The sequence below is a fragment of the Lactuca serriola genome, chromosome 7 (assembly GCF_051521515.1).
Source record: "Lactuca serriola cultivar US96UC23 chromosome 7, Lser_US96UC23_V15, whole genome shotgun sequence".
Lineage (NCBI taxonomy): Eukaryota > Viridiplantae > Streptophyta > Magnoliopsida > Asterales > Asteraceae > Lactuca > Lactuca serriola.
Window position 1 is genome coordinate 81,352,697 of NC_136414.1, and position 17,492 is coordinate 81,370,188.

At 34.5% G+C, this 17,492-nt stretch overlaps 2 protein-coding genes across 2 annotated transcripts; one reads left to right on the top strand and one right to left on the bottom strand.

The window, feature by feature from the left end:
- Nucleotides 1-1,517: 1,517 nt before the first annotated feature.
- On the top strand, nucleotides 1,518-5,622 carry LOC145062646 (oxidoreductase, zinc-binding dehydrogenase family protein). The gene is made up of 11 exons (XM_079010227.1): nucleotides 1,518-1,651; nucleotides 1,743-1,967; nucleotides 2,351-2,446; nucleotides 2,759-2,847; nucleotides 3,517-3,645; nucleotides 3,887-4,007; nucleotides 4,248-4,335; nucleotides 4,423-4,532; nucleotides 4,610-4,755; nucleotides 4,940-5,036; nucleotides 5,138-5,622. Exons 1-11 carry the CDS (start codon nucleotides 1,571-1,573, stop codon nucleotides 5,453-5,455), a joined length of 1,500 nt encoding a protein of 499 aa, XP_078866353.1. The 5' UTR covers nucleotides 1,518-1,570; the 3' UTR covers nucleotides 5,456-5,622.
- Nucleotides 5,623-5,939: 317 nt separating this feature from the next.
- LOC145062287 (4/1 protein short form protein) lies at nucleotides 5,940-8,497 on the bottom strand. The gene is made up of 8 exons (XM_079009912.1): nucleotides 8,274-8,497; nucleotides 8,070-8,175; nucleotides 7,535-7,590; nucleotides 7,333-7,410; nucleotides 6,966-7,039; nucleotides 6,751-6,884; nucleotides 6,408-6,503; nucleotides 5,940-6,207 (listed from the first exon to the last, which is right to left on the bottom strand). The coding sequence occupies exons 1-8, from the start codon at nucleotides 8,331-8,333 to the stop codon at nucleotides 6,068-6,070; spliced, it is 744 nt and encodes a 247-aa protein (XP_078866038.1). The 5' UTR covers nucleotides 8,334-8,497; the 3' UTR covers nucleotides 5,940-6,067.
- Nucleotides 8,498-17,492: the final 8,995 nt, after the last annotated feature.

Here is a 17,492-nt window from a genome sequence, read left to right on the forward strand (position 1 = left end):
CTAAAATGTGTTGCTTAATGGCCTTAAGCATTTCCTAAGATCATATCTAAATTCCAACATGCCTTAGATGAGTTTTTGGGGCCATTTAACATTGAAATTGGGTGTTTACGGCCTAAGCACAAGCTTGGGCCGTAAACCCTCTTTTAGACCTTAAAAGCTTGTGTTTTCATGTCCAAACTCATCTAGGCTATTTCCTTAATTAGTATACAAGCCTAAGGGAAGGAAAATGAGACTTTTAACATGGAAAAAGGGTGTTTACGGCCTAAGCATGTGCTTGGGCCGTAAACCCTTTTTAGTGCTCTAAAACTTATGGTTTTGATGATCAAAGGCTCCTAGGTATAACCCCTAACTAGTATCCAAGCTTAAAAGAAGAAAAATGGGGACTTTTGGCCATCTTTAGGGTGTTTACGGCCTAAGGAGCTTCTTAGGCCGTAAACTCCTTGATCATGACTCATTCACACGATTTTTGAGCTATAAACAAATTGATGCATGTTTAGAATAAGTTAGGGAAGAAACTCTTACGTTTGGAAGCCGAAATTCGCGGTTTTGGAGTCGGAATCGGGTCTAGAGAGAGAAAGTAGTGAGAGAGTGTATGTTTGGGGTGGTAAAAGGGTGTAGAGTGGCATTCAATTTCCTTAAGTATGCCTTGGGTATTGCACCCGGTACACGGCTACCCGATGCTAAAGTTTAACGGGGTTAAAACTTTTTACCCGGGTGAAGTGGTTGAAAGATAATATAACTTTATTTGGTTAAACGGGGTTAACACTTACAAGTTATATTTACTTATACTAAAATGATACTGCCAAGAAAATATAAGTAAACAGATATTTATTTATTGACGACTCCAAATATTTCGGAAATTAATACATAACGACGAATTCCGTTAGTGAAAACGGGATTATGTAACGACAATAAATTTGGGTTGTCACAAATATAATATGTGACAAGTGTTATTATTTTTTTTAGTTGGACTGAACTTAATTTTTTCACATACATAATCCACTTTACCCAAATGTCTGGCCATAAAGTTTTGGTTTCTTTAGAGTACCAAACTACCTTGGTATTCTTGGTAGGGGTGAACAAACCGGTTTTTTTTTTCAAACCGAACCGGTTCAGTAAACCGGTTCGGTTCACTCTCTAGCCAAGCAAAACCGGTTCAGCCTCAAACCGGTTCGGTTCAAATCGGTTCACTCAAAAAATTAGTCGAACCTATCTAAACCGGTTACACCGGGTCTAAACCGGTTCGGTTCGGTTCTATACCGGTTCACACGATATAAACCGGTTCTAAACCGGTTTCAACGACTAAAATCTCGAACGGATGTAAACCAGTGGTTCGGTTCTCAAACCGGTTCGGTTTCACTGTGGACCGGTTTACCGGTTCTTTGACCGGTTCGGATCTTGAACCGGTTTTTTTGTACATGCCTAATTCTTGGTATTCTTCGATCATTGGGCCTAATCAAAAGCCCACTACCTACTTTAGGTGAAGTTCAATATATGAGCCCAATTAATTTCGTTTCGAACAAAACCGAACAGATTGGTATTTGATCAAGTGCAGAGGACGACGGCGACGATGGTGAAAGCGGTGGTCGGAGAAGAAATCCAGCTCAAATCCGTTGAAGACCGCCTCAGCCATTCCCGTCTCTCCTGCCAGGTAATCCTATCTTCTTCTCTGTCATTGTGTATGTGTTGACTGACGCACACATATACACGTAGTTTGTTAACAATTTTGGTGATTTTGACAGGTAGGGCTGGTGATTGGGAAGATAAGTACAAGTTTGGATAGAGGTTTTGTGTTTGATTTAGTCCCCACGCCGTTAAACGATGCCGGAGAAGCAGCTTCTTGGATCATCGAGAGCAAAGATGATAATAACAACAAGAAGAAAGGAGGATCAAAATCCAAAACGCAATCGGATTCTTCTTCGTCTTTGTCCATTGATAAGGATTGGGTCGCTGAACATGCTCGTCAGGTTTGGTTCGATATCTTCAACTTAATTCTTAGCTTTGATCGGTTTCTTATTTTGGGCAGCTACAAGTATAGTGCTTGAAACACAATTATATGAATCACAGTGTTAGAACAATATGAGAAAGGTCACATGCATTTTGAAGAATGAAATGTAGATATACTAGATTGACTCAATTGTGAAACTAACAATTCAACTCAAGCATCTGACTACTAATATAAAGCAGCTAAAGATCCATGATTTACTTGGATTTTGTGAATTGGATGTATGCTTGAATTTTGTATCATACATGTTTTCATTTCTGTTATAAAATTGAGTGGTCTAAATCTGTTTATTCTACTTGAGCTTTTATGTTTGACTGTTTGAGTTGCCTTTGGAATTGTGAACAGGTTTCAAAAATGCTAGTTGGTGGCATGAAGGTGGTTGGCATCTACATATGGATGAATGAAAGTTTGTTCAAGAATTCGACTTTAGTGCTCTGCCAGGTTTAATTTCATTCTATTAAAAACTAAACTTTGTGTCTACTCATGTTCTTTCCTTCAAGTCACAGTTCTTAGTATCTTTTTGACTTGATGAAGAAAGAACGACTTAACAGAGAAAGTCAGAGAAATGAGGATCATTCCCATTAAGTTCTAACTGTTTACAAACTTTCCCTTAACTTGTAATATCTTTTTCTAAAATGATTTTTACATGTCATTTATCGAGAACATAGAAACAGGGCCTATATGTATATGTGTGTGTGTTTGGTATGTATATATAGATGCATATACCTGTTGTTGATGTAATTTCTATTGCAGACTGTTAAAGGAGTTGCAGATGCAGCACCGATAAGAGATATTGGTTGGGATGAGAGACTGCTTATTCACATAAGCTATAGTCCAAGCAGGTAACTGAAAATTTTAGAAACAATTTGGGAAAAAAATATGTTTTCTCTTTGAGATGAGTCCTTGTTATATCTAATTAGCAGCCTATAATTGCAGATTCTTAGGGGTCATTTCTTCTTTTTCCCATTAAGTCTTGTATGGATAAAGTAGCTAAAGTGTTGTATACATGAGGTCTGTTACTCTGTTTCTTTTCCAGACTAATGAGACTAATGACCACACATTCCAACAAACAATATTGATCAGTTTTAATGTGAGAGTAGTTGGGACTAGGGAAAAAGAAGGACAAATAAGTAAAAGGGTTGTTGGCTGAATACATTAAGTCAGGGTTTTTTTGGCTTAACCAATAAAGTTATTCTGTCCAGATCAAGTTAAATAGAAATGTTCTGATTAAGTGTTTAACTCATTAAGTCAAAAAGAAACAGCCTTGCCTATAAAAAAATCTTACATATCCTAATATATGAAAGCTAAATATTTAAAAATAATGATAATGGAAACATAGCATTTCTTGCTGATTTGATTTTATTCATATTATCTGGTGGGGATTGATTTGCAAATTTCAATTTTAAATCTGATAAACTAATAGTAACTTCATACATTCTTTTTTTACACAATTATGAATGTATATAAACAAAGTTGTTGTATTGAGATTGTAGCATTGTAATGTTGGTTAGGTGGACATGTCGAAATTGCTCTTTGTCTTCAAATATAACCTCAAGCAGCCTACGCCCATGCGACTTCAAAATGGGAAGAGTTTTTTCCACTCTTCAGAAGTTTAGATGCATTTACAACTTTGATATAAGGTATGAATTTAGACCTATTGTTTGTCATATAAAAAGTCAGTTTTCTTGCATTGACTTCTCAAATCTGATTGTTTGGCCTTAAAAATTCGATAAATCAGCATCAATATCAAATCTTTCAAACATTGCAAAACTGAGCAACTAGGTTTGGAGCACTTGCTTAGGGTCTGTTTCGTTGGATGGTCTTATATTTGTGTGTTTTATTTTAATAATTCACGAATAACAAAAAGTTGTCTTTTCCCAGGTTTCCAATATTTCATGAGAGCATTTCAAATCCCAAAAAATTTGCTGGAATTGTTCGTGATGTAATATCAAGTCATGCTGAAGAACTGAAGGGGGCAAAGGCTTTGATTAATGGGAATTTGGTATGCATCTATCTGTTACTTACCATTCAAACTCAACACCTCTGTTTTTGCCTATTAACACCTTACTATAGTTTGTTTAATCATTGATAGAATACGGATGATTTTTTTGCATTCACTACCATTTATAAAAATTTTAAGGGTAAAATTGTCTTCTAGAAATAAATGAAAATATATTGCTTTGTTTCTATTTCATGCATTTAGCCCAATAAAATATGACCATAATTTTTTCTATTTGTGAAGGTGAATGCGGATGAGCAATGTTCGTTTGATGGTGTGTTGCATGAAGTTGAATTTCTTATACCTTTCATGCAGCATACATCTTTTCAAGGTATTTATCTGACCTTCCCTAAGGCCTAATCACCTTGTTGTGAAATTATTGTTAACATATGTGATATGTCACTCTTGTTTTCTTAAGCATACAGTGAAGAGGAGGTTGTGGGTATTTTGGTCTTTACTGGTTCAGTCTGTTCTTATGCATACTCTAATTCCAAAGAATCCATTTCACAAGCTTTGGCTGATTTAAAGGTATGAGAAAATCAAAATATCAATCTACTTACTTTTTACTTATTTTGGTTTTATTAAGGGTGTTGTTTGTTGTTTAGGGGGATATCGTTTCAAGCCTACATAGTAGATTAGATATCATCTGTGATGAGGCTGATGGACAATTGGATTCGGATTCTGTTGCAGATGTTGGTGGGGAGGTTTCAACTCAGACACCTATTCCGCACCTTCAACTTCAGTCATTAAGGTCAGCTAGTATAAATAAGTATGTTATGGTTTTATAAAAAGACCAAAATACCCTCGTTATATACTAATCAAAGGCTCCCTAAGTGTGGTGTTATTTTCTTAAATTGTCTTTTTAAACCTGGTTTATCAGGAGATGACATAATGTTGGTTGATTAATATTGTTTTGTTTTGTTTAACTAAAACAGGAAAGGATGCAGTCTTTGTTTCCCTCGAAGAGTTTTTGTCCCTTGGCTGGGTGACACGTATATATGTGACTACCTACAGCCTTCTGAAACACTTGAGGTTTTTCCTTTTTTTTATGAATAAGCCCCCTTCCCCCTTTTTCTTTTTTAAAGTTCAAACAAAACAGGTCTAACTAAATTGTGGAATATTCTGTTTATTAGGTTGTTAAAGACCATTGTGTTGAATTGATGTCTATGGAAGCTCTAACCGACACATCCATGGTTTTGGAGCCAGAAGCAGAATCAGCAACTTCCATGAAATTCTCCACCAATTCCAATTCAAATTCCTTCTGGGAAACAGCAATGCCAGTGTCCCCAGAATTGAGATCATTATCCTTGAACAACAACAGTGGTGACAAAGGCTCAGTTTCTGGGAAACAGTTAGAAAAATCCCGTAGTAATATTAGCATCATAGCTGCACTGTTGGTTCTTTTTATCTCTGTTTTAGTAGGTCTTTTCCTTTTTGCTTTCAGGACATGACAGGGTCAGGGTCAACTGTTTTTTTTCTTCTTTTCTTGGTGTGAATTAGAAATGTTGTGTTGGTAGAGTCCAAGTATTAACAAAAATGCAGCGGATTATATTTATATGTAGACTATGTGCTATTATAATGATCGGAAATCAAGCTTAGCTTTTTTGTTTGGTGAGAAGGGTATGTTTCTAGTGGCTATGATTTTTTGGTAGAATGGAATCAGGGAGGGAATGGAAAAAAAAAACATGTTGGGTTTGCTAATGCTAGATGGAATTAAATGGACCATTTATTACGATTTCTTTCAATTTTGTTCATTCGTTAGTCATGGGGTGTATTTTTCCTTCCATGGGATCTAATGAAGAATTTTATATATAACCCATTTTGTTTATGTTTATAAAATTGAATTTGTAAAAAACAGCTGGTTAATCGTAACTTAAAATAATTTATAGAATAAGTTAAAATTATATATTTACAAATAATAATAAAAAAAATCCATTTTATTGAAGCATGGCATGTTCTATATTCACACACTTAGTAGATTTTAGTAATTGAAAATTTGATAATGGACTTATTTTGTATATGAGCAGATATAAACGGAAGATGAGCCAGAGTCTTGTTTAGAATCAAGTAGTTAGTTGTCTTTTAAGAACCTCATTCTCCTTCCTTAGTTTCATTACCTTCTGCTTCAGAGTTTCAACGTGCCTATTTGAACTCATTTCCTGTTTGTTTTCAGCTTCACCCAATTTTGTTCTGCTAATCAGTACTGCAACACACACACACACACATTAACCAAGTATATCATTGCCATTATTGTATATGATCAAATGTGTGAAATAGCAACCTACTTTTATTGAAAGTACAGTATTGTAACAGAAAAAAAATGAAAGTAAGATGTTATAATAGAAAGTATGTTGCTATTGTTTTTTGAATTTAGCCCTTATCATATATGAAATATGAACATACATTCTTTTTCTAGACTCTGGAGCTTCCTGTTCAACCCGTTCTTCTCTTCCTGCTCCATCATAAGACAATCCTTCAAATCCTGTATCTCATTTTGATCTAGGAACAGCAGCAACATCACACTTTTTAGTTTTTAGGTGTTGTTTCTTCTTTTTTACTTAATAAACTTAATGGGGACATGACTTGATCTGGTAAGCTATATATTAGTGTTTCTTTTACTAAATACATAAAGAATGACTTAATAGAAAAAAGTGAATTTTCTATTAATTCAACTTTTACAAATTGCACTTGCATTTTTGCAAGTTTGTCGTTATTTTCTCAGATATCTTTTAAATGTCAAACTCACATGTCATTTCCACATCGGAATGGACTCGATCCAATCTTTTTGATAAAGCTTCAACATGGTTTCTATGTGCACCTAAATCTTGGTGGAGTTGATTAATGGTCGATTCGTTTGCTGTTTTCTGAGCTATGGAATCTCTGGTCAACAATAAATTTTAAAAAATTCAAATAAGATGTCAATATGGTTAAGAAAAATAGTCTTTATGAGTGAAAACTCACTTGATTTGAATCTCTAGCTCTTTTATTCTCTTCTCATAATCATGCTTAAGCAGACTCATTGCATTTCTTAACTCCTGCTTGCAAAACCAAAGCTTAACTTTCAAGGTCAAAGAAATCAACTTTCCACTTAGAAATTTAAAGCTAAATGCAAGAAATAGCAACCTAATTTTACAAAATGTTGTAAAACTGGATACCCCATAGCTATGATTGGGTAGATTTCTCAAAGCACTATGCTTAATAAGACCTTGGCCCTTTACTTATGTAAAGGCCAAGAAATAGGGGACTTGCAACAGAATTGCATGCAATAACACAATGTTACACCTAGCTATATGTCAAAATAACATGTGGTTATCAAATGCTCACTTACATTCTCTTTCCTGATATATTCATCATTCACCCTCTTCAGTTCCTCTTTCAAGCTGCGACAGTTATTCCTACATTCAAGCTGTCTCATTGAATAAAAATTGTAAGATGCAAAAGAAGTTCAGAATTAAAGCGGTCATTCTCACTTAAGCCTCAAATTATACTACAAGCAGAAGTTATCTGACTCAGCAATTAACATTGTTCACCTGATTAGCCAGTTTGTTGATGGATTCTGTATACAGCTTCATCACTCTCTCATTTTCTAAAAGGAGTAGATATTAGTCAAATAGGTCGTTTACAAGTTCAAATCTAGACAAGTAACTTTTCAAATAGCACAAGAAGATTGCAATATACATGAGCTATAAACAATGGAAGCTCAAAGATCGGTGGTGTTTAATAACAGATGGATAGAGTAATCTCACTCCTCCTTAAAATACAATTGAGAAAATTAATGGCTCTTATGCCATTAGATTTTCATTTCGTTAGTTTTGAACTCCCCTTCAAATTTGGAGTATGGCATATCCCTCACGTAAAGTAGAATCACAATTTAAGTAATTTTTGTACGCCTAAATAACAGAGTTCATATTTAGAAATAGAAAACGAAAACAAAAAGTAACATCCACAAACTTTCATTAAATTTCGTAAATTTGATGATTCATGATAGTAATCGAATAATTACCTTCTAATGTGCGGAGAATATAGTAAATTAAAAGTGATGTTGCTTTTGATCATAATACACACCTGATTTGAGAGCGTTGGCGGTGAATTCAAGCGCTTCTCGCTTTTTGATTTCGGATTTGCAGCTTGATTGAAGAGATTGAATCTTAACGATCCCCTCGCAGAAATCCTACGTAACACGATGATGAAATTTAGGTTATGATAAGCTGTGAATCGATTTGATCCGAAAAAAAAAATTACAAGGTGAAGATTAAACGTAGTAAGTACATTGTGTATCTCATCGAAATCGGATAGAAGTGACTCCAATGCTTCATCAGTTGCCGCCATCTTGAAACTACCTCCTCTTCTTGGGTTCTTCTTACCGTTTGGTTTGTTTTCAATTTTCAAAGAACCAGGGAAAAAGGGAGGGTAACGCAACGTTGGGTGTTAATTGAATGTATTTTGCACTGCTATTTTGGATTTTGATTTTGGATTCATAATACGGACGTATGCTGCAGGTTATGATTTCTTGGAGCTTTTATTAAATCTCCGCTCTAATAAATGAATCTATCATAAATGAAAATATTTTTTTATTTTACCATTTCTTAAGTTTTTATTTATTTTGAATTAACTTTCTTTCAAAAAATCTTTATGAGTTTTTTATTTTATTAAATTTTAAACAATATTTTAATGTAATAATTGTAATAAATATAATAATAAATGGATATAAATTTCATTAATGAACTTTTTTTTAATTTTAAAATTCTTAAAATTAAAGCTCATTAGTTTATTTTATTTATTTAAATTATTTTTTTAAATTTAAATGATAAAAACATTTACATTATAATAATTCATAATTTTTCTTATTTTCTTATAAATTTAAAGTTTTCAAATATTTATACTTCTATATCTATTTTTTTTTTAAATTAACTCATTTAAACATAAGTTTCACAACTAGTTAGCATAATATTACATAAACTAAGTTTAAACCTATTCAAATCGAAAGAGACAACCAATATTTGCAAAGAAAAAATTTTAAATTTACAAATTTAAAGTTTTGCAAGTAAATTTATAATTTTTTTTAAAATAAATATACATATTGTTATTAATATTGAATTACTTTTTGTAAGTTCAGATATTTGGTAGAGTAAATTATATGAATCGTCGCTTGCTTGCATGTGTCAAAATAAATGTTTAGTTTTTATTTTCAAAAATTAATTCGGACCATCTCTGGTTTGTTTAAAAATTACACACTTCATCTCTCCAGACATATTTTAATTTTTCTCTTATTTGTTTATTATTTTTAGATTAATAAAAAAAAGAAAAAAATATGTCCACCCTCCCTTTTCTTTCCCAAGTTTGTTTCGTTCTCCATAACCTTTCAACTACAACCAAAAATCACCGCCACCACCGTATATTCATATCTAGAAACTTGTAAAAAGTAAATCACATAATCAAATTACAATTTAGAACTGTTTCTACCGACCATTTTTTAAAATTTATACTTTTAGCCATTTTATTTAACATAGATTTTCATTTTTTTATTCTTGTCAGTTTAAAAAAATTACTTTTACTCCCTGTTATATATATATATATATATATATATATATATATATATATATATATATATATATATATATATATATATATATATATATATGTTTTTTATAAACCAATTTCTATTTTAACCTAAAACTATTTTTCTTTCAAGCCAATATATATATATATATATATATATATATATATATATATATATATATATAAAATCCATGTTAAAGAAGAAAAATGTGAATAATATATCAACTCTTCAAACTATATACAACGCATACCAAAAAATTCGGAGGACGGAGAGTGCAGGTAAGACTAAAATGCAAGTTCTGCTCTCATGGATGAAAGATAATGCTTATATTTATGAGAGTTGTGCAAATACATTAACGAACGAGCTAGAAGATTTGTTTTCTGCCCACCCACTTTCAGTTAAATTATGACATGGATTTCCACACGCGATGTTGATAGAGACAACATATAAAACAAATAGGTATGATATGTTAGAGAAAAAGGGGATGAATAGATTGCCTGGAATCTCTGAAAGTTGTGATTCACTATCAAATTGAAGTATTTCGATGGTACAGATCGAACACTCAATTGGATAAAATTCAGAGAATGAAATCTGAGAATGTATATGAAAATGTTCTTTAAGATGTACCAGAAAAATGACCAAAAAACGGATATATAATTCCTGTCTGAAAACTGTCAACCGACAGTTACAAACTGTCATAAAACTACCAAACTGTCATTAAACGGATCTCAAGGAAAAAAGGGTCAACTTTCGATCCTAGCCAGGGGCTCTGCCCCTTGGACCCCGCCAGGGGCGCTGCCCCCGGACCCTCGTTCGTTTAGGGACTTCGCCCCTAAATAACAATGTACTTTGAATCTTGAAAAACTTGAACAAGTGTGCACTCTTACACCATCCTAACTTGTTTAATATTCAACAATATCACTTTTTGTCAACAAATTTAATCCTATTACCCTTAAATAATATTTGATGACATAAAATCACCAACAACCCTCCCCATTTAAGTGTAATCCTTCTTAAACTTAAAACAAACACAAACAACAACAAACTGATGCATAAATGAAATGTCGTAACGATTGAATTTCATATTAGTATATTACTCAATCTAAATATTCGAATATCAGGGTGTCTCTAAGGATTGAACCCTTTCTATTCAAAGTGAATACATGAAGATAATACACAAAAGTTTACATTCTCATAATTTCTAACTTGACACTATATTTTACTAGCTTGTGTCCCATCCTTCAATAAGCATATCAAAGCCAATTCCCAACTTTTTGAAGTAGCTAAACTTCATGCTTATATAAGTAGTTCTTTTATTCTTGCACCTGCAAATGCAATTTTTCGAAGAACTATTAAGAAATAAATTTTCAACCTCCTTAACTTGCAGTACTGAACACATACCTTAGGATGATCATAAAATTGTGTTCCAATCTTCAAGTATCAAGCTTTCCACATTGAATTCAACATCTAATATTGCATTAGATGGGAATTGGGTATCTTAATATAAAAAAGTGGACTTTAAACCCATCCCTATAGCCGCCTTGTGCACAAGATCTCTTGATAACCCTTTGGTTAGATGATCGGCTAAATTCAACTGAGTTCTTACAAACTCCACAGATATCACACCAGTCATGATTAGCTCACGAATCATGCTATGTCTAACACCTAAATGTCTAGACTTTCCATTGTACACTTGACTATAAGCCTTAGCCAAGGTTGCGGCACTATCACATCTGATAGAAATGGTAGATATCGGTTTGGGCCACAATGGAATTTCATAAATCAAATTCCTTAACCACTCAACTTCTTTACCAACAGTAGACAATGCAACAAACTCAGACTCCATGGTTGAGTTAGTAATACAAGTTTGTTTCTTAGATGCCCAAGAAATGACACCTCCTCCAAGAAGAAACACCCAACCACTTGTAGAGGAGTGATCCTCTAAGTTGTTAATCCAGCTGGCATCTGAATAACCTTCCAAACAAAAGGATATCCACTATAAGTTAAACCATAATTAATGGTCCCTTTCAAGTACTTGAATACTCTACTCACAGCTTGCCAATGATGTGAACTATGATTACTAGTATATCTACTAAGCCTTCCCACAGCATATGCTATATCAGGCCTAGTACTAATCATGGCATACATTAGACAACCAATAGCCCTAGAATATTCAAGTTGAGATACTAGAGATCCTTTATTTGGCAAAAGCTTGAGACTAGGATCTATAGGAGTGCTAACAGGAGAACAATTCTCAAAGTTAAACTTTTTCAATATCTTCTCAATGTAATGAGATTGAGAAATTGAAATCCCATTGTTTCCTTGTTTAATTCTTATACCAAGAATTACCTCAGCCTCCCCCAGGTCTTTCATTTCAAAACTGGATGATAAGAATTTCTTGGTTTTATTAACTTCTTCTAAATCAATACCAAAAATTAACATATCATCCACATATAAACAAATCATGACTCCTTTACTAGAAGTATCAAATTTGCTATATACACACACTTGTCAGCTTGGTTTAATGCAAAACCATTAGACAAGACAACATCATCAAAATTTTGATGCCATTATTTTGGTGCTTGTTTCAAACCATATAATGATTTCTTCAACTTGCACACTTTGTGTTCATTTCCAGGCATCACAAACCCTTCAGGTTGTTTCATGTATATTTCTCATCCAAGTCACCATTCAAGAATGCAATTTTCACATCCATTTGGTGAATCACAAGATTATGTATAGCTGCAAGAGCTAATAATAATCTAATAGTATAAATTCTGGCAACAGGAGCATAAGTATCAAAGAAATCAAGGCCTTCCTTTTGTCTAAAGCCTTGGATAACCAATCTGGCTTTATACTTATCAATTATGCCATCCACCTTCATTTTTATTTTGAGGATCCATTTACATCCTAATGCCTTGCAACCAGGAGGTAAATCAGCCAATACCCAAATATTGTTATGCATAATAGAATCAATCTCATCATGAATTGCCTCTTTCCAGAAATGAACATCCCTAGAAGCCATAGCTTCACTGAAAGTCTTTGGATCCTCTTCAATAGTAAAACAATATTGATGTTGAGAAATAGTTTCATTCCTTGTTCCTTCAACTAAATATAGTTGAAAATCATATCCAAAAGACTTAGCTTTTCTAGCTCTGGTGCTTTTCCTAGGTTCAGGTACAGAAGTTGCACCACTAGAAACATCTTCATCTTGAGTAATACTCTTGTTGGAAGATTGATGAATCATGTCCCTTGGTCTAGGTATAGATGTAAATCTTTCTTCATCAAAGATAGCATCTCTTGACTCTATCACTGTGTTTATAGACACAGAGTCATTAGATTCTAAAACATAGAATCTATAAGCTTTGGAATGCTCAGCATATCCAATAAAGATACAATCTATACCTCTCTCACCCAATGTTTTCCTTTTGGGTTTAGTGAGCCTTACAACTTGCTCTACAACCCCAAATTTTGAGATAACTCAAATTTGGTACCTTTTTACACCAAAGTTCATAAGGAGTATTCTTACTCCTTTTATTTGGAGTTCTATTCAAGATGTAACATGCAGTTAACATTGCCTCACCCCAAAACCCTTCACTTAAACCAGAATATGACAACATGGAATTAACCATTTCTTTCAAAGTCCTATTCTTCCTTTCAGCTACACCATTTTGTTGTGGTGTATATGGAGCTGTGGTTTGATGTATTATTCCAGTTGATTCAAAATAAACTGGATCATAATACTCACCACCTCTATCAGTACGCAATACTTTTATTAATTCATTTTTATGAAGCTCAACTTGTTGTTTATAAATTTTAAATTTATCAAGTGCTTCATCCTTAGAATGTAGCAAATAGATATAAAAATATCTAAATGCATCATCAATAAAAGTAACAACATACTTCTTGTTTCCAAGGGAAGGTGTTGCATGGAAATCACATAAATCACTATGTATAAGATCCAACACCTTGCTTTCCCTAACAACATCTTTGAAAGGTTGTCTAGTGATTTTAGTTAGCATGCATGTTTTACATTTTTCATTATTTTGCATATCAAAAGCAGGAATTAAACTCATTTTAGACATGTCTTTTAATCTCTTATAATTAATGTGTCGATAGATTGACCAAGTCTGCACACTTCCTGCCTATCAAAGAAACCGACAAAATGGAGAAACTTACGAGAACATACATTAAGGAAATCGTACGGCTACATGGTGTACCTATGTCCATTATCTCCGATAGAGATAGTAGGTTCACCTCAAGATTCTGGCAATCACTACAACATTCCTTGGGAACAAGGTTGGACATGAGCACAACCTACCATCCACAGACCGACGGACAGAGTGAGAGGACCATCCAAACACTGGAAGATATGTTGCGAGCCTGCGTGATTGACTTTGGGAAGGCATGGGATACTCATTTACCCCTTGTCGAGTTTTCCTATAATAACAGTTATCACACGAGCATCAAGGCTGCTCCATTTGAAGCTCTCTACGGCCGAAAGTGCAGGTCTCCTCTGTGCTGGGCTGAGGTGGGTGATACCCAATTAGCCAGGGGCAAGCTTCCGACAGTACTCTCACCGGTCCGGAGATCATTCGGGAAACGACAAAGAAAATCGTTCAGATCCGTGAACGATTAAAAGCCTCTAGAGACCGACAGAAGAGCTACGCTGATAAACGAAGAAGACCTTTGGAATTTCAGGTGGGAGACCGAGTCCTTCTCAAAGTCTCACCCTGGAAAGGCTTGATACGCTTCGGCAAGCGTGGGAAGCTTAATCCGAGGTACATAGGGCCTTTCGAGATTCTTGCAAGAGTCGGCCTCGTAGCTTACAAACTCGACCTACCTGACGCACTTCATAACGTACATTCTACATTCCACGTATCTAACTTGAAAAAGTGTCTGTCCAACGAGACTCTTGTAATCCCACTCGACGAGATCGAGATCAACGAGAGCCTCAACTTCGTGGAAGAACCAGTAGAGATCATGGACCGTGAGGTCAAGCAGACGAAGCAAAGCCGTATCCCTATCGTGAAGGTTCGCTGGAACGCCAAGCGAGGACCGGAATTCACTTGGGAACGCGAGGATCAGATGAAACTGAAATACCCTCATCTTTTCGCTTAATTATTTGTAACATCTTGTTTGCTTAAATTCTAATTTCAGGATGAAATTCCTTCTAACGGGGGGATGATGTGACAACCCGAAATTTCCACTTTGTACGAACATTAACTATTCAATAGAAGCTAGTCCAGTTTCAATGAACTTAAGACTTTTCCGAATAAGTTTGTGTACGCTAGGGTTTACATTTAAGGAGGTATCAGGAGAGTGGATGCTCTTGGGTTTGTGAAACTTGAGCATTTCAACACTTCATAATGTTAGAGTCCAATTCCAGAATAAAAGTATTTTCTGCCAAAATATTTCAGGACTATAAATAGATTTTTGAACTAAATTCATTCATTATTCACATTTCCAACTAGAGAAAAGCCATATTCTCTCTCACGGATCTTCGGGTTTTCATCCCAAATCGTGAGTACACTTCTCTAGTTGTGTTATAACATTTGTTTTATGCTTATTAACATAGATTATATGTCTAATATATGAGATCCGGGAGTTTACCGCCCAAGAACGTTCTTGGGGAGTAAACTCCAAAAAGGAGCTTTAAGGCTATCTAGTCCCAATTCCGTGTTAGGCAACTAGTTTAGCATAATATGTAGGATCATTTGAGGCTATAAATCAATCAAGAACACCAAGTTTTAGGAGTTTACGGCCCAAGAAATTCTTGGACCGTAAACACCATTTTCAAGGGCAAAATGAGCCCTAATCACCCCCTAAGGCTTTAGACTATTACCCTCAAATACTTGTAGCTAAAATGGGGACTAAAACACATCAAAATCATCCCTAAAAGGGAGTTTACGGCCAAGAAATGCTCTTGGGCCGTAAACTCCAAGTAAAGGCACCAAAGTGTGCCTAAAGTCCCCCTTAGCCTAAATCAAAAGCCTAGAAATTATCCTACTTGTGCAAGAGACTTAAAAGAATTAAAACATCCACCCCATGAGAGTTTACGGCCGTAAACTCTAAGGGGTATGGTCTTTAGGCCGTAAACTCCTCAAAGGAGTGTTATCTATGCCCTAAACTACCCAAAGGATTAAACCACCAAGCTAGGCTTATTCTAGAATTCATTTAGCACCTTAAAACACCCAAAACCACCAAGAGTGGAGTTCACGGCCGTAAACTCAAGGGTTTACGACCGTAAACTCCTTGGGTGGGGTTTATTGGGTAGTAAACTCTTATACAAGGTCCTTGGAAGCTTTAAACCCCTTTAGCTTGTCCCATAACAACTGAGATGCAACCATTAGGACCTATAACAATTATACAAAGTGTTTACATGTTCCTAAGTGTCCCAACTTATTTCATTAAGTTATTATTTGGCTAATTAGTTATATATATGCTTATTATATGATAACTAGGCTCGTGCGTGTGAACAAGTCTCCGTTTGCCACCTAGCACGGTATCCGACACTACAATCCAAACCACTCACCACAAGTGAGTTCATACCCCTTTAATTAACCTTTGAAATGCTTTTAAATGTTTTAAATACTTTATGGGGGGGGGGGGATACAAGTTCAATGCTTATAGTTATTGAAATCAATCACATGTGATTGCATTAATCACATGTGATTAATAACTAGAAAACCAATGATTTTATCACTGTTCAAACTGTTTATCAAACTGCTTTACTTCGAAATGTTTTACAAACTCTTTTACTTATCAAATACTTTTATTTAAACCTTGTTATACTTCTTATAAATTGCATGCCCATATATGTATAGATATATAAGAAATGTTTAAAGGGCTTAGGAAGGCCATCCGCCCCATTTCCTTTTTCTCGATTTGGATGTGGTCTGGTGGGATTTCGGGTGACCATCCGAAGGTCGTTTCAATATTAATTATATATCAAATATACATATATAGACATAAAAGTACTTCCATATTCATGCGTACTATTCACATCACTAGTAAGTTACCATCGGGGTAACACAGGATCATACTACTACAACTTCTAGATCAATGAGTCAGTTCATTCATGAGTCTATACATTACATTACTACGAGAACATATACAGCTATACTAGAAAGAGAACATATACAACTATACTAGGAAGAGAACACATACAACTATACTAGAAAGAGAACATATACAACTATACTAGGAGGAGAACATATACAACTATACTAGAACGAGAAACATTACACTACATATACAAGAATACGTTATTAATTGTGATCCACTGGATCGGAGCATGCCTTAAATGTCATGGCCCGAGTTGTAGCCATAATTCTCTTGGAGGGAGAGCGTGAGTTTGCGTATAGATCTATACTGGATTGACTATCCTACACCTTGCTGCTAGCTACAGCCGGACCTGCAGTTCTGCGGGTGCCAAACGTCATTCCGTTATTACGACCATTCGTATGTCGTTACCAGTCGATAGTATGGTGCAATTATCACATTATACCTTAATATAAATCCGGTTTAAGGTAGTTAGTACAACAGTAGTTCCTATAATACAAAACTACAGTACTACAATGATTTACCCATTACATATTTTTAGTGATAACCTCACTTAAACATTAATGTACAAACTATATTCGTTAAATGATAGTTACACTTTTACAACAAACGAGCATACAAAACAGTTAAGCCTTGGTAGAAGGCTACTTTAATAAAAAATATAGGTTTTTTTGAGAGATTCAAACTTTTACAAACATTTACATACATTTTACAAACTTATACTTGAGACACGTTCAAACGTTTTGATAACAAACACCGACACTAAAATACTTATGAACTCACCAGCTTAATGCTGATAAACTCTTTCAAAATAACTTGTATTCTCAGGTCATCAGTAGACAGGTACCGATGCCAGCTTTTGA